This window comes from Ovis aries, chromosome 22, assembly GCF_016772045.2.
Source record: "Ovis aries strain OAR_USU_Benz2616 breed Rambouillet chromosome 22, ARS-UI_Ramb_v3.0, whole genome shotgun sequence".
NCBI classification, from domain to species: domain Eukaryota; kingdom Metazoa; phylum Chordata; class Mammalia; order Artiodactyla; family Bovidae; genus Ovis; species Ovis aries.
The window spans coordinates 18502450-18524224 of NC_056075.1; the positions used below are offsets into that span (position 1 = coordinate 18502450).

The window sequence follows — 21775 nt, forward strand, 5'->3', positions numbered from 1 at the left end:
AGTGGAAGAGGGAAATAACTGACAGCCCCGTTACCAAAAAAATCTTTATTCTCCAGCAGGTACACACACACACCACCCTCCCTGGTCCTCAGGGCCACACACATCTGCATTCACCCTCAGCAGCATAGCTCCTTTTTTCTGACATATAAATGGAAGAGCCCCAAGACCAAGGATCATTCTTCAAACACAAGTAGTCTCACACACAGTTACTTCCCAAATCCATTAGAAATCAGGATTCCTGTATTTCTTTTATAGCCATGCGGCAGAGGCCTGGCATTTGTGTTGTGTCTGTGGGAAAGGCAGTCACGGGCCAGTGGTCTCCCTGCCTGGGCAAGGCGGCTCGATGGTTAGTAACTTCAGGTTAGGCCGTCAGCCAGTGTAGGCCAGGGATGGGGGCTCAGCTGCCAGGGCTCCCCAGCAGAAACCTGGAGGCAAAAAGAATGTTGACAGCACTGGCGGTGAGGCTCACTTCAGTCCTGTCTCTCCCCATGACCTAGAAACTCACCATTCTCCCCTGGCTGACACTGCTTCCTTGCGCACCAGTCTCTTCTTGTCATCCAGGGGTTTGGCTAAGGCCCGGATCACCTGTGGTTTGTATGGCAGCAACTGTGGAGTTAGAGGCCTTCATCTTAGCCTTGTTCAACCACGGTAACCAAAAAAGTTGCTCTGACTCTACATCTAACAGTCTTCCTATTCTTGTACTGACTCCAGACAGTCAGCACAGCCTGCTGTGTGGCAGGCTGGCCATTCTATTTTCAGGGACTCAGGAAATCCTTGCCTATCTGTACTCTACAGTGCATACCTCAGTAGCACAGCCGGGTGGCCAGTCCTGCCTGCTTAAGGCAGAAAAGTGCCCTTGGCTCTTCCAGGAAGTTTCTGGGCCAGAGAGGGACACCTGTGGTACTCACCACGGGGGTGGGCAGGCGAGTGAGAGCATGCATGCACTGCAGTGCAGCGATCCGGACCGCCTAGAACACAACCATAAGGAGGTGAGGGGAAGCCCACGAAGGGGAGACGTACAGGCCGAAGAGCAGTCAAGGCTCAACGCACCATGGAAGGGCTGGCACTGAGGGTCAGGAACTTGGTGACGAGGGTGTCGACGTGAAGACTCATGACCTGGGGTGCTTCCAGTAGAAGAGGCTGAAGGCAGCTGAGGGTTGAGAGCTGCACCACAGAGTCAGGGCAGGACAGGGCCTCCAGCAGTAGGGAGAGCAGCTAAGGGGTCACAGGAAAGGGCAGGGTGACCACATCTTTGATAAGCCTGCTTCTCCTCCCCTTTCCAGACCCAGCATGGGGAGGACAATGGCTTCGTCCCTGTTTAGAGGCTGTGACGGCAAGGCTTACCGTAGGCAGCTCTGGCAAGAGCACAGGCTTTGGTAGCCTGTTAAGTACATGAGACAGACCCTTCAGGTAGTTTGGCTTCACATCTGCAAAAAATGGAAAAGCTTAGGGGAAAACTGGGCTCAGACAGAGCTTGGGATTTCAATTCCAATCTCTGATGAAGCTGGGACATCAGCCTACAGAGATTTTTATTTTTTCTTTTTTACAAAAAAAAAAAGCCCCACAGGCTCAGAATAGGCAAGGTATACCCGTCAAAGGAAAAGAGTGGATCAAGAATCTAGATGTTCTGCCCTCCGATAGAGGCCTACTATGCTCTAAAGAAGCACTCAGGCCCTAAATTCTGACTGTGGGCTGAACAGAAGAGAGGTCTGTATATTCGAGGGCCTTCCTCTAACCTCTCCTCACCTTGCGGAGCAGCATGGAAGCCCCGGACCAAAGCAGGCACGTTATCCGTGAAGAACCGCTGGCGGAACATGATCCGCACTTCAGCATGGCCAGCACGAGTTAGCACGTCAGTGCAGTCGGACATGAGCAGAGAGAAGCCATCAGCGGCTGCCGGGCCTAGTTCTGGATCACTCAGGAGGCCCATGAGCTGGAGGAAAGAGAGCTTTTGAGGTGCATCAGTGGGGAAGGATCTTAAATACCAAGAAGAGGACAGTAGTCATTTTGGGGAGGAAGGGGGATCAAGAGCGAAGTTCCTGTTAAGATTCTAGGTTCTGCTTGTTCAGCGAAGACTTACCCGCTCTGTAAGGCAGGAACTGAGAGGATGGTATCTAAGCACTAAGGCCTTTGTGACCTGTCACCAGAGAGAAAGAAAAGTCAGGGCAAGATGCCCAAACCCTGAGAAGCATGCAGGGTTCAATGGAGAGATTTTATTTAAGCAGATTAACTGCTCTAACAAACTGCATTCCGACTCCTTACCCAGAGAAGCAGTGTGAAGGCCTGACTACGACAGGGCCCAGAGCTCAGCCCAGCCTCCACTTTGTCCACAGCCAGCTGCAGAAATTCATCCAGCTCTTGCCCTAAAAAGGAGGTAGGAAATGCTGATGCACGTGTGTCTGTTTTGACAACAAAGGCTGTAAATCCTTTAAATGCAGAAGCCGTTAGAAAAGAACCATGTCATTGTAGCTGTGGACTTGGCCCACTTAGCTCTAGGACACCATCATGAGCCTGGGATTCTCATAATGTTGGGGTGCTGGCATAGAAAAGTCTGCTTGTAATAAAAAGTCTTTTTTCCGAAAACAGCTGTCCACTTCTAATAAAGAATTAGCCCTGATAGCCCCCTGCAGGGAACAGGAGGGACGGAACCAGACAGAGCACTCTGGTTGAAACCCTCATCTTCTTCCATTCTATAAAGCTTTGCCCAGCTCTGGTCTTGACTCCTGTCCCAAGGGCTGTCCCATGGAAAGCCTGATTATATTAGCAAACTCCTTTTAAAAAGAGAATGAGTGACTACTAAACTTCAAGACTGCATCAGAAGTTGATTCTCCCTCCAGTACCTGCAGGGTGCTTGTTCAGGAGTCCTGCGAAGCACTTGGCGGCTGCCGTAGAGGAGAAGGGGCAGCTTTGGCAGCAGCTCAGCTCTAAAAGCTCCCGCATGAGTCGGTTGAGCTGTGGGATTTCCACCTGTGGAAAACCTGGTCGTGTCACGGACCCAGAGGACACCTAACTCAAGGGACAACCAGGACAGAGAGGCAGCAGGGGCCAGGGTGAAGGGGAAGTGAGCTCTCCAGTGGGAAAACAGAAGATCAGCTCAGCAGGGGCCAGGGTGAAGGGGAAGTGAGCTCTCCAGTGGGAAAAACAAAATCAGCTCAGCAGGGGCCAGGGTGAAGGGGAAGTGGATTCTCCAGTGGGAAAAACAAGATCAGCTCAGCTGCGACGAATTTCAGCCCAGAAGTCACCTGGGCTCCAGCTCCCCTGGTCAGGATTAAAGTGGGGTATTCCCCAAAGGTTGTGGTCACTTACGTTTCGAGGCAGGGAGCAGACAAAGGCCATAAGCAGTGCGACCAGTCGTCTCTGCCCTGAGGAGCCATCCTGTAAGGAAGAAGAGTCCTATCAAGCCTGTCCCACCAGCAAGAGACTTGTGACCCTGATGACACCCATCCCAGATTTGCCGGAAAGATGTGAAGGGCAGATGTCCCAAGACTGTTCCCCATCGGGGTCTGATGCATCGGACCCTCACCTGGAATGGCTGGAATCTGCCAGAGAAGCTGTTTTCAGGCAGGAAGGAGATGTTGCCGTCCAAGAAGAGGGGCACGACGTGGGCGACACTCTGGGCGGCTAAGCTAGGGGGTACACCTAGTGTCACCAAGGAGCCAGGGTTCTACAGCAGCCCTGGGGCTCCCGGGACTCACTGAGTCCAGGGACCAGAGCATGCTCACTCCCACCTTCAACAAACACTAACTCAGCACATACTATATGCCAGGAACCATTCCTGTCCTAGGCCTTGGTGCTATAGCAGTGACCCAGCCAGATCAAATCCCTGTTCCCTTGGAGCTTATAATCTAGCAAGAGGACTCTGTATATGTCAAAAATGCTTCATAGGTGACTCCTATGCACACCTATCTGTAGCTAAGAACCATCAGTCCATGGCTCCCCAGAACCTCATCCACAGTCCATGGTGCTAAAAGAGCCCTTCTTTCTTTGCCAGTAAGACTTACAAAACAAATAACCGGCTTCACATTTACATCTGGGTGAGAGGACAGCTCAGAAGGAAATCATCTGCTACTTCTTCCCAAGAATGCTAGCCTCCTCGGGATCAAGTCGCATGCATGATTAGACTCACTCAGGGCTCAAGTGGGTGGTGGCAGTGGCAATGACCGACGCCATAGTGGCCAAGACCTCATCCTCCAACAGGACTTTTTTCAGAACTGAGTGCTCCTTCTCTGCCAAATCAGAACACACAAGCACAGGCCATGACTGTGGCTCACACGGTTAGGTCCTGTCCCCCTCGTGACTCTGGCCTCGACTCTCGCCACAGCAGGAGCAGTTTGTAACCTGTCCTCTAGCAGTGCTGTAGCCCTGGGAACCAGCACGGCACCAGAAGCAGGAATGTCTGATGCGGGCCACGGGGGTTCCCGAGGATCGCCCCTGACTAGACGACAGTGGGAAACGAGGCTGGCTGATAGGAATATTCCTAACATCAGAACTGTTAGTCTTTTCAAAAACTTAAAGGTAATGTGGACTTATCTTTGTGGCTCCTTTTACACAGCAGCTACCATACACACATATGTTACTGTTGCTAAACATTACAAATTACCTTATTTAATCTTATTTACCAACTACCCTGTGATATATAGGTATTACTCTCCATCTCCTTTGCACAAGTGGGGAAACAGAGCTTAGAAAGGCTAGATATCTTCACCTAAGTTAGCAGCTGGTGGCTTCCCTGGTGGCTCAGACGGTAAAGACTCCACCTGCAATGTGGAAGACCTGGATTCTATCCCTGGGTTGGGAAGATCCCCTGGGGAAGGGCATGGCAACCCACTCCAGTATTCTTGCCTAGAGAATTCCCATGGACAGAGGAGCCTGACAGGCTACAGTTTGTGGGGTCGCAAAGAGTTGGACACGATTGAGTGACTAAGCACGTAAGTGAGCAAGTGGTAGAGTTGACTATGAGACCCAACTAGGTCTGCTAAACTCCAGAGCCTAATTCTAACTAATCTAATTACACAGCAATTGAAGGGGGGCGGGGGAAAGTGTGCATGCTTTTGAGTGTTGCTAACACTAGTAGATTTTGGTTCTTTCCAGAGGTCAGCTTGGCACCTTTTGATTAAAGTGAAATCTCATTATGTGGACATAGAATTCAAAAGACACCTCTGCTGGTACAAGATGCAATACCAGTGAAACCCTGCAGGTGGCAGTGCTGTTCACCACTAGTGCACAGGCTGGGGTGAAAGGAGAGAGGGGTGAGAAGGGGAAAGTTACCTGGTGTGGAAGCCTGCACAGCCAAGGCAAGCAGGCAGGGGACAGCTGTCTGATGGAAGTACCAGCAGCTCTCGGGGTCTCGCTGGCATTTTTCTGCCACCTGCTGGAGGCTCTGACAGACAGCAATAACTTCACTGGTTCCTGGAGTCATACTCCCTGTGTGGTGAGAAAGTTTTCTGTAAGGTTTTCTTAAAAGCACTCCCAGGCCTGTCAGATATGGGATATAGGAAGAATAATCAAAGATAAGTATCTTATTGATATAAAGAGCCAAGTCATTTTATCCAGGAGCGGAGAACTGCCCTGCCAGCTCTGCAACAGAAGCACTGATACAGAGCGTGGGGGTGAGGGGAGCTACCCTCTTGCACACCCAGAGATATATGTGTCAGTTATAATCCTCCTTGAAGCGGTTCTTCCATATCTGCAGTTCTGCATCTGTGGACTCAACCAACTGCGATCATGCTGTACTATAGTTTTTACCCAGTGAAAAGAAATCTGTCTGTGCTGTACAAACTTGCTTTAAGGGTCAAACACACATCCTCCTTTAGTTTTCATAACAACCCCCTCAGCAGTATCATTTCCCCCATTTTATAGAGGAGGATGTGAAAGCTCAATAAATTAGCAGTGGTTTTCCCAGGGTCACACACCCGGGCCATGCTCTGAATCCAGCGTTCTTTCTATTGTGTATCAGGCACTGGAGCATCCTCTGCTGACTGGATCAACCGCAGAGGACGGGGCAGTACAGAGTGGGGAGCTTGGGGAATTAGTGAGGGCCCATGGCGGGCATGCACAGTTTCCTAACAGCCACAGCTGCTGTCGCTTGTGAGGAGCAGTGCTCCTCACTCCAGGGTGTGTACAACTCACCGGGAGATCCTGCTAAAACGCAGATTCTGACCAGTGGGGCCTGAGATTGTGCATTTCTTTTTTTTTTTTCAGCTGGAACGCTGTTTAAGTCTACATAATGCCTTGTTGCACAGAGAAGAGAATACCGGAGTAGGTTAGACTTCCTTTCTATAGCAAGCTCAAATTGTGTCAATTTTATCTGCTACAGAGTGCTGCTTGCATGAGTCTGCTTTTCTAATAAGCTCCCAGATCATGCCCATGCTCCTGGTTGATGAACTCTATTTTGAGTAGCATAGCCTTACAGTGGTACTTTTCAATGGATTCCACACTAAAATCATCGAGGCATTCTTAATAATCGTTGCCCAAATCCCATCCCTCCGTAGAGACTGAATCAGTTGGACTGCATGAGGCCAGGCAGCATTTTTTCTAGTTCCTATGTGATTCTTGCTAGAGCCATCACTGGAACCACTGTTTTAGACACATCAACTCCAAAGCTGACTGCAGCTCCCTCTCCAGCCCAGCTCCTCAGTGACTGTTTCCTGTAGTCACCTCTGTTCATCTGGCACAGATGCTGCAGCAGAAGAGGCAGCGTCTCCTTGACGATGCTGGGATGTGTGGATACAGCTGATAAGGCTTGCAGACAGCGTGGATGTTGGGAGCACCTGGTGGGCCCATCCCCTCTAGCCAAATCTGACTCCTCTGAAAAGCAACCCAGGAGATCAGATTTCACTGTGTGATGGCAAGCATGCAGGAAGCCCCTCCACCCCCGCCCCACCAACTTCCCTGGGAAGGAGCAAGCCACAGAAGCTCAGAGACACGTACCTGAACACAGATCCTCAGCAAGCTTGGGCACTAGGTGGCTGCTGAAGGCCACGGGGTAGAGAGTGGCCAGGCTTCCTGATGCCTCCAGTGCTGCCACCCTGCTGGGGCACAGGGCAGGTGAGCATTAGCTGAGCTGGCTCCGTGGCTCTCTTGCCTAGGCCTCCCATTCGGCAGATTCAGGAGCGTGGGCTTCTGAGACCACCTTTCTAAAAAAGCAGGATTCGAGTACCTATACCACTAAGTTGGACAGGGCTTCTTAATGCCCCCCAAAAGAGAACATTCCCACAACAATCGCTCCAACCAGTTAGCAGCCAGAGCCAAGCACAGACTCCATGTCCTCTGGGAAAGCCAAGGGTCAGGAGCACAGCGGCCTGGAATAGCTGGCTCTATCTTGCTGTCTTATATTCTCACCAACTCTGGGAATCCTCCTCCAGGAAGCTCAGTCTGTACAGGTGACCCACTGCTAGCTCCAAATCCCCAGAAGACAGGAGATCTGTATTAGAAGGAGACATAAACCTCATCTTTCTTCCCCAGCAGCCACCACCATCCTTCCCAAAATCCTATTAGAAATCCCAAATCATACAGAATTGTGAGAACCAGGGAATAAAGACTGCTCTTTATTTAAGACAGAAAACCACAGGAAAGGGACCAAAAGCTCCGATCTTTTCTCTTTCCCTTAAGTGTACCTGGCTGAGCACCCAACACTGTGAGTGTGCGAATGCCAACAAGCTGAAGCTGGGTGTTGGGGTCTGCCAGGGCCATGAACATCAGTGAGCACAGCTGGTCCTTGAAGCCACTCAGAGGTCTTTCATCTAGGGAGAAACAGAGTCCAGGTTAGAGGGAAACCTCATTCAGCACCGATACAAAGATAACTAGGGGCAGATTTTTTTTTTTTGGCTGTGCAACATGGAACATGGGATCTTAGTTCCCCAACCAGGCATCAAACCAATGCCCCCTGCAGAGGAAGCATGGAATCCTAACCACTGGACCAGGGAACTGCTGGGACAGATTTAAAGAATTTAATCCATTGGATATCCAGGAAGTACACTAGGAAAAAAAATGAACAGGGCTCATTTCTTAAGTGTTCTCTTGTGCTACAACTTGAGAACAACAGGTCGGCTGTTCTAGGCTCCTTCTCTATAGCACTCCCGGCCTGCCCTCATTTACAGGGCTGCAGCGCTCAGCACCCCCAGGACAGCACATCTAGAAGGCAGCCTCACCCTTGTCTTCATAGCTCCATTTCTGCTGCAGCTTCAGGAAACCCAGGATCATTTCAAGGATTGTCCTCCGCTGGTTGCTCTGTAACGTTTTAAGGGGTTATGGGGGTCAAAGACTACCTTTTAATGGATTTCAGTCTTGCTACTATGGAAGTGGGGAGAATTATCGTTGTACGTAAGAGTGTGAAGAAGAGAGTGAACAAGGGAACCAGCAGCAGCTAATGGGAGCAAAACCCAAGATCTGCTATATCTAGGCCCAAGCACAACATAGCTTTCTCTATGAGAGCGCCATGCTAGCCCAGGGTCCCATCACTTCCTAAAGAGATTCTGCCTCCTTACCTGGCTGTGCTTGTGGAACTGTTCCAGCAGCAGAGGCAGCACGTTGCTGGTGATGTGGTCGCAGGCCCGGGCAGATGCACCTGCAGCCGCCTGCAGCAGTTTGGCGCTAGGCCACACCAGTTTCATGTCCGGTTCACACAGATGGTGCCTGCAGTCTAGAAAGGCAGCACATCACAGACCTGGGGAGTAGGCTGAATGCTGCCCGGTTCCCCTGCAGGTCATAGAAGCTGGAGGCTCAGCCCCAGGACTAGCAGTTATCACTTAAATTTCTTTCAATTCAAAGCAGGGCTCCAGTATGCAAATCACTGAACTTGGGGGCACTCGTGAAAGGTCACTGGCCTTAAGGAATTTCCCTCTGTTGTGTGCTCTCCCCTTTCTAGCTGCCATGCCCCATTACCCTGTAGAATGTTGCTAAGGAAGGAGTCAAGGAGGTCCTCAGCATCGGCCCTCAGCACAGAGCGAGACAAACACGCAGTCAGGGAGTTGAGGGCCGCCAGGCCCTCGGCCTCTACCCGCTCACTTGCCGTCTGGAACACCTGTCAGGGAGGGATCCCATGGCTACTGAGGTGAGCCTGCACCAGGTGAGACCCTACCCACCTGCTGCCTATTTCCTTTTGGGGAGAGGGTGGTGAGAACCTTTAGGACACAACAATGGAAATTAACCCCTCACATGAATTTCATCTCAACTGATGCATTCTCACTAGGTCCTTAGTACCGCTAGGATATTGATACACATAGTTCTTTTTTTTCCTTTTCAATTCTGATTATGCTGCACAGCATGTGGGTGATGTTTCCCGATGAGGGACTGAACCCATGCCCCCTGCACTGAGAGCATGGAGTCCTAATCACTGGATCGCCAGGGACGTCCCCACGTACTTTTTGAGAAACTGAATACCGACCTTGAGTGGTGGTTGTTGGGATCCCTTTCCCCAAGTCTGTTCCTCTCCCCCTCTACTCAGAGTGACCTATGCCCTTTACCAAGGAAAGACAGGAAGTGGGCACTATGGGAGACTGATCATGTCATCAGGAAGCAGCTGGCCCTACCCATTTCATTCAACTAAAGTATGCCCCTTGGCTCTCCTGCTGAATAACCAGGCACAGCAACAGAGGGAAAAGGACAGGGTGTGTTATCTCCCCTCATGCCTGACCTGACAACTAGGAGTTAAGAGTAGTCAGTTTATCTAAGTGACACTCACCTCTCTGCGGATAGAAGCCCAGAGGCTGGGAAGGAAGTCCTTTAGTTCTTTCTGTCCGTACACGGCACAGCAAGCATTCTGCCAGGGAAAGCAGAGGTTAACGGCAGTCTATACTCTTAGGCTTCCTGGGACGTGCAGCCCCCTCAGCATAATGGCACCTGAAAGAGGCGGCTCTCAGCAGTAAAACCAGCAGGGTTTCATAACCATCCTACCCAGATCACTGAAAAGCAGGATCTCGCCCCAACTGATGAAAACAAGCATGAAGAGGGAGCCCTGGTCAGCCTTTCCTCAGCTGCCACTCTGTTACTACAGAACAGGGCAAAACGCAGCTGCGGGCTGTAGGTCAACCTACAGGCTGAGACCCTGGGTATCCCTCTCCTGACGCCCAGGGAACAGCTCCCCGGCTCTCTAAGAATCAGTCCATAATCCTGTAGCATTGCTAAATTGTCTAAAGACAGCTGGGTCCTCAAAACAGAAGAATCACTCACCAGAGTCTGCAGAGAATCCAGCTTGGCACTCAGAATCTCGGAGTCCACTTTCTCAATCAGCAGGGGCAGCAGGAACTGTGGGAGAGAAGGAAGAACCGAGCACGGGATGTGGCTGGCGCTGCAGCCGCACCCAGCCCACCACGTCCTCGCTGTCATCAGCCCCCGGGGTAGGTGCTATGTCACCGAGCTGCACTGAGTCAGGAGTTGTGACTGTAAGCCAATCTCCCTCCCAAGCCATGGCCGGACTCCTAGTGACCTGAAAAGTGGGCTAGCTGGCAAAGCTAAAGAATCTCAAAACAGTGCACCATATAGGGACTGGATTACTATCTTAAATGAAGAGATGGTAAAGTTTTCTACTTCGAAGTCTGAAGACACTTGCAGGATGCCATACCTTAGAATGTATACTGGATCTTTCTTTTCCTCCATGCCTTTAACTGTTCTTTCTTCAGACCCTTCTGAGGCCTGAGGCTACATGCCCTAACTCTGGCCAGACCCACCTCAGCAAAGCGTGGTGTAGAAGCCAGCACAGCTCGAAGACTCAGGATGAGATCTTCTCTCTGGATGCCATGGGGATCATTAGGTGGCTGCAAAAGGGAGAAGAGGCGTGGCCTTGTGTATCTCTTTAGACCATGCCTGGACACAGGACCGAACCTACCAACCCTGCAGAACAGGGTGAGATTTACAGCCAAATTGCCAGACAAGTGGTACAAGGCCCCAGAAGGAAGACAGCTTGCTCTTTCGTGTTGTTCCTTGGGAATTTCTGTCTGTTGGGGCTTTATTTTCTATCTGATCATGCAGTTTTCATCTGATCTATCATCTCACCACTCAGAGATAAGCACCCTTAACTTTCTGGTGCAACTTTCTTCTCTGTATATAGAGTATGATGACTATGTGATTGGTAGACGCTTTCCCTTTAAAATATATATAGCTTTAGAAACCGTGATTCTTTTGAACATACGGTTTGCCATCTACTTTTTCACTTAATACATTAGGTACATTTTTTTCATGTTATTATTCTTTCATAGCATTTGTTTTAGTGGCTGATACTATTTCATTGTGTGGTTGAGCCACAATTTATTTGGATAATCTCCCTTTGACGGACAATTCTATTTTTCCACCCTTATAGAAAGCTGTAATCCTGGCAATATAAAAGCACTGATGATTTCTGTATCAAGAAGGCAGATTTTTTTTAAATTGAAGTATACAGTTGACTTATAATACTGTGTTAGTTTCAGGTGTACAGCAAAGTGGTTCAGTTATATACATTTACATATATATTTTAGATTCTTTTCCATTATAGGTTATTATAATGTATTAAATATAGTTCCCTGTTTTATACAGTAAACCTTTGTTGTTTATCTGTTTTATATATAGTGACATGTATTTGTTAATCCTGTTCAGTTCAGTTGCTAAGTAGTATCCAACTCTTTGGAACCCCAAGGACTGCAGCATGCCAGGCTTCCCTGTCCATCAACAACTCCTGGAGTTTACTCAAACTCATGTCCATAGAGTTGGTGATGCCATCCAACCATCTCATCTTCTGTCATCCCCTTCTCCTCCTGCCTTCAATCTTTCCCAGCATCAGGGTCTTTTTCAATGACTCAGTTCTTCACATCACATGGCCAAAGTAGTTTCAGCTTCAGCATCAGTCCTTGCAATGAATATTTAGGACTGAACTCCTATATATCCCGTTAATCCTATATTCCTGATTTATTCCTCCCCAACCTCTTTTAAAACCCTTTGGTAACTGTAGAGTTTTTTTCCTATGTCTGTGAGTCTGTTTCTGCTTTGTAAATGAATTAATTTGTATTATTCTTTAGAGTCCACATATAAATGGTAACATATAATTGTCTTTTTGTGTCTTACTTAGTATGAAAACCTCTAGGTCCTCTACTTTGTTGCATGTATCTTTTAAAATTAGAGTTTTCCTCATTTCCAGATATATACCACAGGAGTGGGACTGCTGGGTCATATGGTAATTCCATTCTGTTTTCCATAGCAGCTGCTGAATTTACAATTCCTACCAACAGTGTAGGAGTATTCCCTTTTCTCCACACCTTATCCAGCATTTATTATTTGTAGACTTCTTGACGATGGCCATTTTGACTAGGGGCTTCCCTGGTGGTTCAGATGGTAAAGAATCCGCCTGCAATGTGGGAGATCTGGGTTTGATCCCTGGGTTGGGAAGATCCCCTGGAGAAGGGAAAGGCTACCCACTCCAGTATTCTGGCCTGGAGAATTCCATGGACTGTATAGTCCACGGGGTTGCAAAGAGTCAGACACGACTGAGAGACTTTCACTTCACTTTACTTCATTCTGACAGGTGTGAGGCGGTACCTCTTTATATTTGTAATTTGCATTTCTTGAATAACTACAAAGTTAAGGATCTTTTCATGTGCCTATTAGCCACGTGTATGTCAAGAAGGGAGACTGAAAACATGAATCAGATTTTCCTTTTCCTCTTTAGAAATCCCACCAAAAATGCAGTAAGGGAATTTTCTTTTCTTTCTTTTCTTTTTAAGATATAAAGCTGAAGGGTGAACAGGACAAGAGATATTAGCAACAAAATTGTAAAAGCAGACTGGTAAGAAGAAAATGACTTAGAGCCAAGACAACAGAATCCTCAGTAGGCTTGGGGAAAGCTTAGTAACTCTCCATACACACCACACAGTCTCCTGAGAAAGCTTTGCAACCAGCAGTACCAGGCACCTTTGGAACTGGGAGTGGGGTTAGAGGAGCAGTCTGACCTCCCAGATTGCTTCTCAAGTCCTTCCTAGCTGCAGCAGAATCTGGGGGTTTAATTCTTGGAGAAGGTGAGACAGAGCTGAGACAAAAATGCAGTTGAGGGCCTGGGTGCTGAATCAAAAGAGGTCTAAGTGGGAATTCCTTGGATGTCCAGTGGTTAGGACTCAGTGCTTTCACTGCCAAAGTCCTGGATGGGGAATAAAGATCCTGCAACCTGAGGGTTCCCAAACTGTCCATGTAAGCCACTCTATAGGGAAGTTCATCCTCAATCAGCCCACTCTATGTGCTCAGAGCTCCCACTCAACTTTATAATCCTCACTTTGAAACATGTGCAAACTCCCAAGGATTACGAGGTATCTGGAGAAAGCCTCTAACCTGGAAACAGAGAACAACATAAACTGAATAAGAAACTTGGATGAAACAAAGACCACACGTGTGGGGAGAGTTTTCAAGAATGGTAAGAAAGTAATTCATTCATGGGTTAAATAAGAATAGAATGCTATTAAAAAAAAATCGAAAAACATTCAAATCATCAAAAATGACAATAAAAGGCCCTGGGAAATTCAAAGCATGAGTGCAGAAATGAAAAACAAAATCAGCTGCTGGGAGATGTGCTGGTCCTGGGCCTTTCTGCCCTCGGATCCCTTCCTCAGGCTGACCACCGTAGGCTGCATTCTCCCGGTTCCCACAATGGCCGAGGTTCAGTCAATGGGAAGCACTTGCAGATGAACGCAGGTTAGAAGGAAAGGAAAACCCAGGACACTTCTTCCCATCTCTATTTAGTGGGCACTTTCACCACTGGTAGCATCTCCTCCTTGGCTCCAGGTCCCACTGAAGGCCTATGTTTTGTCATAGGCTGGCCCCTGAGGTCCAGTAACATCAACTTTTCTCTTTGTCCCTCCAGCCTCAGGGTGGTAATGGTTTTCTGCTATTGATAGGTTGCCTCACTATCCTTTGTTTGGCTTCTCGGCTCTCCTATAACTTGTACAAACAATTTCCAGCATTAAATTATCTGTTTTAAATACCAAAGTGGTTTCTGTTTTTCATGCCTGGACTCTGATAGAAAAGATAAAAAATAAAAATTTCTTATAAAGTAACAAGAAGGTAAAGGAAGGAAATAAGAAAGAAAAGGTAACAGACTGACAGGAGTTACCAAAGGAAGGAGCAGAGAGCTAACAGAGGCAAAGACAGCAGCAACGGAGAATGCCAAGAAGTCCTCCCAGGCTGGAGGACGCGGGCTTCCAGACCGACAGGACCTCACAGCACCCAGTACAATGCGTGGAAACAGACCTGTACTAAGGCACATCACTGTGAATTTTCAAAATATTGGGGGGAAATAATCAACGCTTAAAAGCTTCCCAAGAAGAGGGAAGAAAAGTGAACATAAAAGTTTTGCAGAGCAGAAAGAATTCAGACTTCTTCACAGCAACTGAAAATTAGAAGTAAATATAGCAATGCCTTCAATTTTATACCCATATTATCGATAAGTGTGAGCAAAGAATGAAGAGATTCTAGATTTAAAAAAACGAAAACATTTTATACTCTTTTTACACCCACGGGAAGCTCATAAGGGACGAGCACCACCAAAATGAGGGAATCAACCATAAAATGAGGAATATGTAAACACAGAAAATGGAGATCTGATCCAAGAGAAAAAATAAAGGAATCCCTAGATGATGGGAAAGAAAGATTCAGTATTGACTCTGCATTAAGAGTAGGAAGCAACCAGCTAAGACTGTATGGCTAAGTTAAGACTGGTTTTTACATTTTTAAATGGTTGAAAAACAAATCAAATAATATCTTGTGGCACATAAAAATTACATGAAATGTGAATTCCCAAGTCCATCAATATATTTATTGCAATACAGCCAGTGTACCACATTCCAGTGGCGAGGGAATTTCTGTGCTAGAACAGCAGAGCTGAAGAGTTTCAATAGGGAACATAAGGCTCACAAAGTCTAAAACAGCAGCTATCTGGCCCTAACTTACACTGCTGTGATCCATGATGGTGATGGCAAGTGGCCTGTACAGATTGGTAAGACCGTGGAGAATATTTTTAACACAAATTTAACACTGAAAGCCAGGTGTCCCTATTTTAACTGACAAGAGCTTTCTGCTTCCCATAGACCACACTGTGGAAAAAAACACACAACTCTGCTCAAATAAAAGAAATTTTCCAATTATTATCTATAAACTTGTTTTTCCTAGAACATCTCTGAGAAAATATATAAGCAGTTGGGAGCAATGATTATCTCTGAAAGGAAAATGGTTGGCGGCAGTAAAGAGGCTTAATTCTCTAAATGTTGCATCATGTTCACTGTACTATCTTTCAAAAAAAAAAAAAAATTCTTGCCCACCCTAAAATTTTAAGTGCATATATTCCAGGACACATTCCTAAATTTTAGGAATTTATCCTAGTGTTACACCCATATACCCACATATGTGTGAAATGATTCATGTACAGGCAGGGTATGTTAAGTGGCAGCATTGCTTGTAACAGCAAAAGATTAGCAAAAACCTTTGTCCCATGGAGGACAAGTAAAATTAATTAGGTATGTCCATGCAAAGGAAAATCACAGTCATAAAGAATAAAGAGCTAATTTATATACTGTTATGGAACCCTCTCCAAGATATACTGCTAAGTGAAAATGGCAAAGTAGAGGAAAAATGTGTAAATCCACTACCATTTTTATGGGGAAAGGGAAGAGCATTTTTTAATACATGGATGAGAAAGCTCTGTAAGATTCAGACGTAACTGATAAAACTGGTTGACAATGGAGAAATAAACTTGATGGTATGTAGATTTTTCACCTATTTGTACCTTTTGTATTTTGAATCCTGTGAACGTGTTATCTTTTCAAAACAAACACAAAATAAAGAAAGTAAAAACAGAGAAATCTGGCAGCCTAACCAAGAGCTTTCAAGAGTTCAAAGGCTTAAATACTTCTGAGCAGAAATAGTGATACTGATTACAAAAGCAATGAAAAGGATATTAGGAGAGAGGTGGCCCCAGCAACATGATGTCAGCTAAAATAAGCTGCTAAGAAATTCCCTATAGCAAAAATGGCTTTTTATCTTAAAGGCAGGGAAAGTCAATAGTGAAAGGCACTCAAGTCATGTCCAACTCTTGGAGACCCCATGTACTATACAGTCCATGGAATTCTCTAGGCCAGAATACTGGAATGGACAGCCTTTCCCTTCTCCAGGGGATCTTCCCAATGCAGGGATTGAACCCAGGTCTCCTGTATTGCAGGTGGATTCTTTACCAGCTGAGCCACAATGGAAGCCCAAGAATACTGGAGTGGGTAGCCTATCCCTTCTCCAGTGGATCGTCCCGACCCAGGAATCGACCTGGGGTCTCCTGCATTGCAGGTAGATTCTTTACCGACTGAGCTCTGATGTAAATTTGAAATTCCTTTCATTTCATCTACATACCATGCATACCCATATAGTGCTGAGACCCTGAGTATTTGGAAAGAGAAGGTAAATCAAGATGCAGAGTGGGAGAAGGGCTGAGGCACGAGAGCAAACACCTCCTGTGCATGCTATGCTCAACGGTGTCCTCTTTGTTTCTATTGCCTGAGATGTGCCCTCAGAATCCAGGACCACATGCTACACATCCTTCAGAAACCAGCTGAAATCCTATTTTATCTGTGAGTCAGTTCCTGCCTACTCCAGCTCACACTGAACTCTGTCTTTGAACAACTGTACCACCACTTGTTTTGGTCCATAATCTCTTACTGTTACTTAAATGTTTCAACTTTCAAGGACATGAATCATGTTCTACAATCCTGTAGCTCTAAGCACTAAGTACATTTTTAGGAAGTTTTTTTTTTCCACTTCCCAGTTGACTGACATGTTAAGTTCTTGAGGGCAGGGATTGTTTCTTTTGTTCACTGCTGTACCCTCAGTGCCTAGAACTGGGCCTGGCACACAACAGACACTCAATATTTGAATGAATGAATGAAAGGTACTACTTACAGGAGTAAAATCAATAGGGAAGTAACAAGATGTCACTTCAAACAACTCCTCCACAAAAGGTCCTAAAGGCAACAGAGAAAGAATGAGGACTTACAAGCCTTTCCTCTGACAAGCCCCAACCAGCTAATCCAAAACTGCAAGGACGTACCCAGGCTGTAGTCTCTGGAGATGAGGTCATAGACAATGCGGAAGGCCACCAGAAGATTACGGGGATCCTTTTCCCCATCCATCACCTGGATGAAGCCAAAGGTGAAATCAGCTCCTAGGCCCTTCAGCTCTAGGGAGGAGAGAACAAGGTCACTACTGTCCCACAAGATAGAAAGCGGGGCTTTCTTCTGGCCTGCGTTTTCCCTCTCTCACTGCCTCCCTCTTCACGCCTCCCAGAGCTGACCATTTCTGCTTTCCTATTCCAAGAGAGTTCTCAGTGAAGAGAAGATGTGTCACAATATATAATGGTTATGGAGGTAGGAGTTTAACACTTCAGCTCAAACCCCACCCTTTCTTTCTTTTGCTGGGGAGTGAGTGACTCCCAGTTTCCCTTTATCTTCCTCTCAAAGTACTGGCTCTTTTATATCACTCTGGGCTAAACTCAGTCCTGGTAAAGGGGGAAGAAAAGTTGCATTCACTTTTTAGGTCTCCTGAAAGCCTGCCTCTTACCTTCTTCCCGGGTTCGCATGAAGTTGGTGATGATACTGTAGACTGTGTGTCGGTCCACCTGCGGCAGGGACTTAGTAGGAGAGACAAGAAAGTAAAGTAAGTGCCCAAAGAATACCTCAGCTGACAAAACTATTTCCTGCTTCACCGTCTCTAACTGGGTAATTCTCTTTATACCAGAATCAGATGACCCTCAGAGTAAACGCAGAGAAAAGGTATGGGTCTGGTCCAGCAGTCTAGCAGAGGAACCAATAACCGAAACCTGTCTCCTACGTGCCTCACTTTCTTTAGGTGTAAGAGGACACAGGTCAGATGTAATTGCATGCCTCCCTCTCCTTATACAGCAGCAAGGGACAGCAGGCAAATATGGTCAAAGGCCTGTAAGAGTTCAGAACTCTTAGAAGGCAATTTTTTTTTTTGCCATGTAATTCTAGTTATGTCAAGGGCTGGAAGATAGACAATACCGAGGTGACTGTTACCACTCACCTGTACATGGACCTCCTGGAAGATGGCTTTAAGCACAGAGACTGCCAGCCCTGGGGGCAGGGCCACACACAGGCTCTGGGGGAGAAGAGAAGTGTGAACACAGAGGGAAGTCTGGAAATTTTGGTGTAGCCTTCAAGCCTAAAACGGGCCTATCTAACTGCAGTGGGAATTACAACATCCAGGCTGGGGAAGACATGCGGACGGTGAGAAACACGGGCCCTTTTCTCAAGCTGATTAGGTCTCTACAGCTCCTTCCAGGTTGACGCTGAATTCCAGTCCCCAAAGGACACTTTTACTCTCCAGACTAAAAACAGAAGTGGAGCTGGCTGAGACTAGTTTAGCCCCATATCTAGGCATCTGCTTTGAAGTACCCGAAGTCTCACCCACTAAGGGGAAGGAGAGAATTCACTGGAAATAGATTCCTGTAAACATGGTATGTAATACAGAAAAGGAGAACTCACAAGTGCCCTCAAACCCTGCAGGACAGACGGGATCACGAGATGATGATCCTTCAGCCGGTTCTCATAGAACAGGATCAGGTGGACCACTGAACAGACCAGAAATTCAGGCATTAGTTTCCACAGGCTGGAGAAGGGCCCGCTGGCATCGCTTCTTCCCAAAGTTTCTAAGGACTGTTCCTGCCTGGGCTTCACTATAAATCGCCTCCTTCACCTAGGTATGTCCCAAGCCCTCCCATTTGGGGGTTCCTTCCTTATCTGTCAAGAAAACAGGTGAACATCTTGGGTCATCCATTCACATAGAGGTCACAATCAAACCCATTCTCAACCTGAGAACTGCCTTTCTACAGAACTTGGGTTGGCATGTTTTCTCACAGGGCCATATGGTAAATATTTTAGGTGTTTGGACACAGTATGTCACAACTACTCAGCTGGGCCACTGTAACGTAAAAGCAGCATAAACAGCAGGTTCATAAATGGACATGGCTATATGCTTATAAAATTTTATTTATAAAAACAGGCTGTAGTTTGCCCACCCCTGCTAAGGAAGATAAATAAGCTGTGGGTTTTTTCCCTCAGGACTTCAAAGCATTTTGATATTTCATTACTCTTCTGCTCCATCTATGAAACACTACTTTGTCCATTTTACAGACAGAAGACATACTGGGGGAAAAAAAAAAACTGTCTAAGGCTACATTTGAAATCAATGTGTCTTGTGGCTCAATTCTTATCTTCTTTGTCACATATACTAGTGCGGTGTGAAGACCCTGAGTTAGGAGTGCGAAGACACCTTATGTCCCTCCCTCCCTCCTGGGTAAACCCGCCTGATAGACAAGGAAGGCTCAGCACGCCTACCAGTTACCTTCCTTCTCCAGGAGCAAGGAATGACACTGGAGGAGCACCTGTGACAAAAGCTGGATTCCACGTGCCCGAGTTCGGGGTTCTGGATTCTCTAGAGAAGACCTGGGGGAAAGTAAGATAGAGAGCCCGATATCACCCAGTTCAAACTTCGGAAGTAAATATTTTGCAATTAGTCAGTCACACTCAGCCCCTGGGCATGGAAGCTGGCCCAGGAAGGTACTCTGGAGGCGCTCAGCATTACAAACAACAGTAAGGCCAATCCCCAGATTGGCCTGGAGGTGTCATCAGGGGCATAAGTGACACCACAGCCAACAGAAGTGTCTGTCTCCAGGCACCGATTGGGTGTGGGGTTTACTCTTTCTCCTCAGTGATACAATTGTGACTTTCCTCTGAAAGAGAGCTTAGCAGTTACCCACAGGGCTCAAGAGATGGCAACTTCTACCAAAATAGGAGAAGAACATCACTATTAAAGCAACCATTATAGTCTTTACAACTGGAAGTGTACTATGTAAGATGGTCAGAATAAAGGCTTTAACTATTTAGGATTATTGATACGGGAGGACCCAGGCTGAAGCAACAACAAGGTGATTTATCTTCAAAACAAATCACAGAGATTACATTTAAACATACCACAAGGAATCTAAGCAAATGAAGGAGGCAGAAGACTTCTGAAGGAGAGCTGGCCAGGGTACCTTAAGGAAACAAGGATAAGAGTACCTTATCCTGCTGAGCTCAGTCGTCCAGTAGTGTCCGACTCTTTGCTACCCCATGGACTGTAGCCCCCTAGTCTCCTCTGTCCATGGAATTTTACAGGCAAGAATACTGTTGCCATTTCCTCATTTCCTCCTCCAGGGGCTCTTCCCAACCCACGAACCCTCATCTCCTGCATTGCAGGTGGATTCTCTACCACTGAGCCACCGGCGAAGTCCCAAGAGTATCTGTACTAGAGGAGCTGGGGCAAAAAAGATCAGCCTTGACAGGATACCTGGGATAGGAGCTTACAGAAAGGGCCCCACTCAGAAGCAGAAAGCTGTGCATTTAAAAATGGACCAAGGCACACAGATGCTCACAGAAGCATTATTCAGAATAGTCAAAATGTGACAACAACTCAGATATCCCTCAACTGATGAATGGGTAAACAAACTGTGGTATATCTGTATAACAGAATATTACTCAGCAAGCAATGAAGTACTGATACAAGCTACAACAGGAATGAATCTTGAAAACATTATTGCAAATGAAAGAAGCCAATCATAAAGATTATATATTATTGTATGATTTCATTTATCTGAAATTTTCAGCATAGGTGAATCCACAGAAACAAAGTAGATTAGCGGTTACCAGGTGCAAGGAAGAGAAAGGAATGGGGAGTGACTGTTAATAGGTGTGGGGTTTCTTTTTGGGGTGATGAAAATGTCCTAAAATTGACTGTGGTAACTAATGGCTACACAAATCTGTGAATACACACTTTATTATTTATTTTTTTAATACACACTTTTAAATGGTGAATTTATGATAGGTAAATTATATCTCAATAAAGCTGTTACTTTAAAAAAATGAACCAAGGCCACAACAACATATGGGAGAAATGCATAATAGTGACCTACTCTCCCATCTTCCCCCCAATTTTCTATTTTTCTCTGTTTTAGGAGACACACTAGCTATGACAGTTAACAACCTTTGCTACTAAGACTTTCCATTTTAAATGGTCTTCCAAGTACAAAATATAAGAAGAGCAGGCGTTAGACTATAAGCACATGCCTCCTCTGGAGCTTGGAATATCTGGTTTGAACAGTGGTCTTCCAGCTGTTGTTCCAAGCCTTTTCCTACAGTGGGGAATCCCGTGCCAGGTCAGCCTCCCAGGTGGAGCCCACAGGGGTCTGAGTCAGATGCAGGCTGACTAGGATGCAATGGGGGAGGGTGGGGCTAAAGAAGCATTAACATTCGATGGCTTTCAACCACCCACCTTCACCTAAACCTGCGGGCTGATGCAAGAGCTACTGCGGCCCACAGGCTGTGCTCTCAACACCTCGTCAAGGGTCTCAATCAGCTGGCATGAAACTTTTTTCAAGAGAAACATAGGCTTAGCCTGAGGTACTAATATGGAAGGGGAGGGAGGAACTGGGCTACAGTGGAAGAAACTGAGGACAAAATAACTGTTTTCAGTGTGTACTGCCAGGGCTGATGAAAGTTGTTCTGGAGCACGTCGCTTACCCAAGGGCTTCCACCACTTGTAACACTGTATAGCTTCCAGACTTCACATCTAGAGGAAAGAAAAAAGAACAAAAAACAAAACAAAAACATGAAACAACCACAGTAAGGACAAAAAACTCCACCCTAGGGTTTAATGTCTCTATTGCCGACGTTTCTGCCTATCCTGGGTTCACACCTGGGGGTCCACTGTGCTTGCCAAGAGTCCC

The 21775-nt window shown here is 46.6% G+C and overlaps 1 protein-coding gene and 1 non-coding gene across 5 annotated transcripts in view; both read right to left on the reverse strand.

The window, feature by feature from the left end:
* Nucleotides 1-30: 30 nt before the first annotated feature.
* The window catches only part of MMS19 (MMS19 homolog, cytosolic iron-sulfur assembly component), a 34091-nt gene continuing 12346 nt past the window's right edge, over nucleotides 31-21775 (reverse strand). Inside the window, exons 2-31 of one of the 4 annotated variants that reach the window (XM_012102708.5) lie at nucleotides 21570-21618; nucleotides 19357-19457; nucleotides 18498-18583; nucleotides 18037-18111; nucleotides 17554-17623; nucleotides 17045-17173; nucleotides 16897-16958; nucleotides 10668-10754; nucleotides 10171-10245; nucleotides 9683-9760; nucleotides 8884-9022; nucleotides 8487-8641; nucleotides 8151-8229; nucleotides 7617-7742; nucleotides 7342-7423; nucleotides 6931-7028; nucleotides 6658-6807; nucleotides 5269-5424; nucleotides 4127-4226; nucleotides 3524-3626; nucleotides 3307-3375; nucleotides 2841-2967; nucleotides 2263-2363; nucleotides 2081-2137; nucleotides 1747-1933; nucleotides 1345-1427; nucleotides 1051-1215; nucleotides 909-968; nucleotides 506-606; nucleotides 31-425 (exon numbers count right to left, since the gene is read on the reverse strand). In XM_012102708.5, coding sequence (XP_011958098.4) covers nucleotides 398-425; nucleotides 506-606; nucleotides 909-968; nucleotides 1051-1215; nucleotides 1345-1427; nucleotides 1747-1933; nucleotides 2081-2137; nucleotides 2263-2363; nucleotides 2841-2967; nucleotides 3307-3375; nucleotides 3524-3626; nucleotides 4127-4226; nucleotides 5269-5424; nucleotides 6658-6807; nucleotides 6931-7028; nucleotides 7342-7423; nucleotides 7617-7742; nucleotides 8151-8229; nucleotides 8487-8641; nucleotides 8884-9022; nucleotides 9683-9760; nucleotides 10171-10245; nucleotides 10668-10754; nucleotides 16897-16958; nucleotides 17045-17173; nucleotides 17554-17623; nucleotides 18037-18111; nucleotides 18498-18583; nucleotides 19357-19457; nucleotides 21570-21618 — 2978 coding nt within the window. In that variant the 3' untranslated portion in view covers nucleotides 31-397. Of the gene's footprint in view, nucleotides 426-505; nucleotides 607-908; nucleotides 969-1050; nucleotides 1216-1344; nucleotides 1428-1746; nucleotides 1934-2080; nucleotides 2138-2262; nucleotides 2364-2840; nucleotides 2968-3306; nucleotides 3376-3523; nucleotides 3627-4126; nucleotides 4227-5268; nucleotides 5425-6657; nucleotides 6808-6930; nucleotides 7032-7341; nucleotides 7424-7616; nucleotides 7743-8150; nucleotides 8230-8486; nucleotides 8642-8883; nucleotides 9023-9682; nucleotides 9761-10170; nucleotides 10246-10667; nucleotides 10755-16896; nucleotides 16959-17044; nucleotides 17174-17553; nucleotides 17624-18036; nucleotides 18112-18497; nucleotides 18584-19349; nucleotides 19459-21569; nucleotides 21619-21775 lie in introns of those variants that run through there. The other 3 variants (XM_027960569.3, XM_060404685.1, XM_027960571.3) reach the window with 3 other exon arrangements.
* LOC114110363 (small nucleolar RNA SNORA28) lies at nucleotides 6209-6326 on the reverse strand. The gene has a single exon (XR_003586639.1). It is a non-coding gene; the product is annotated as a small nucleolar RNA SNORA28 (small nucleolar RNA).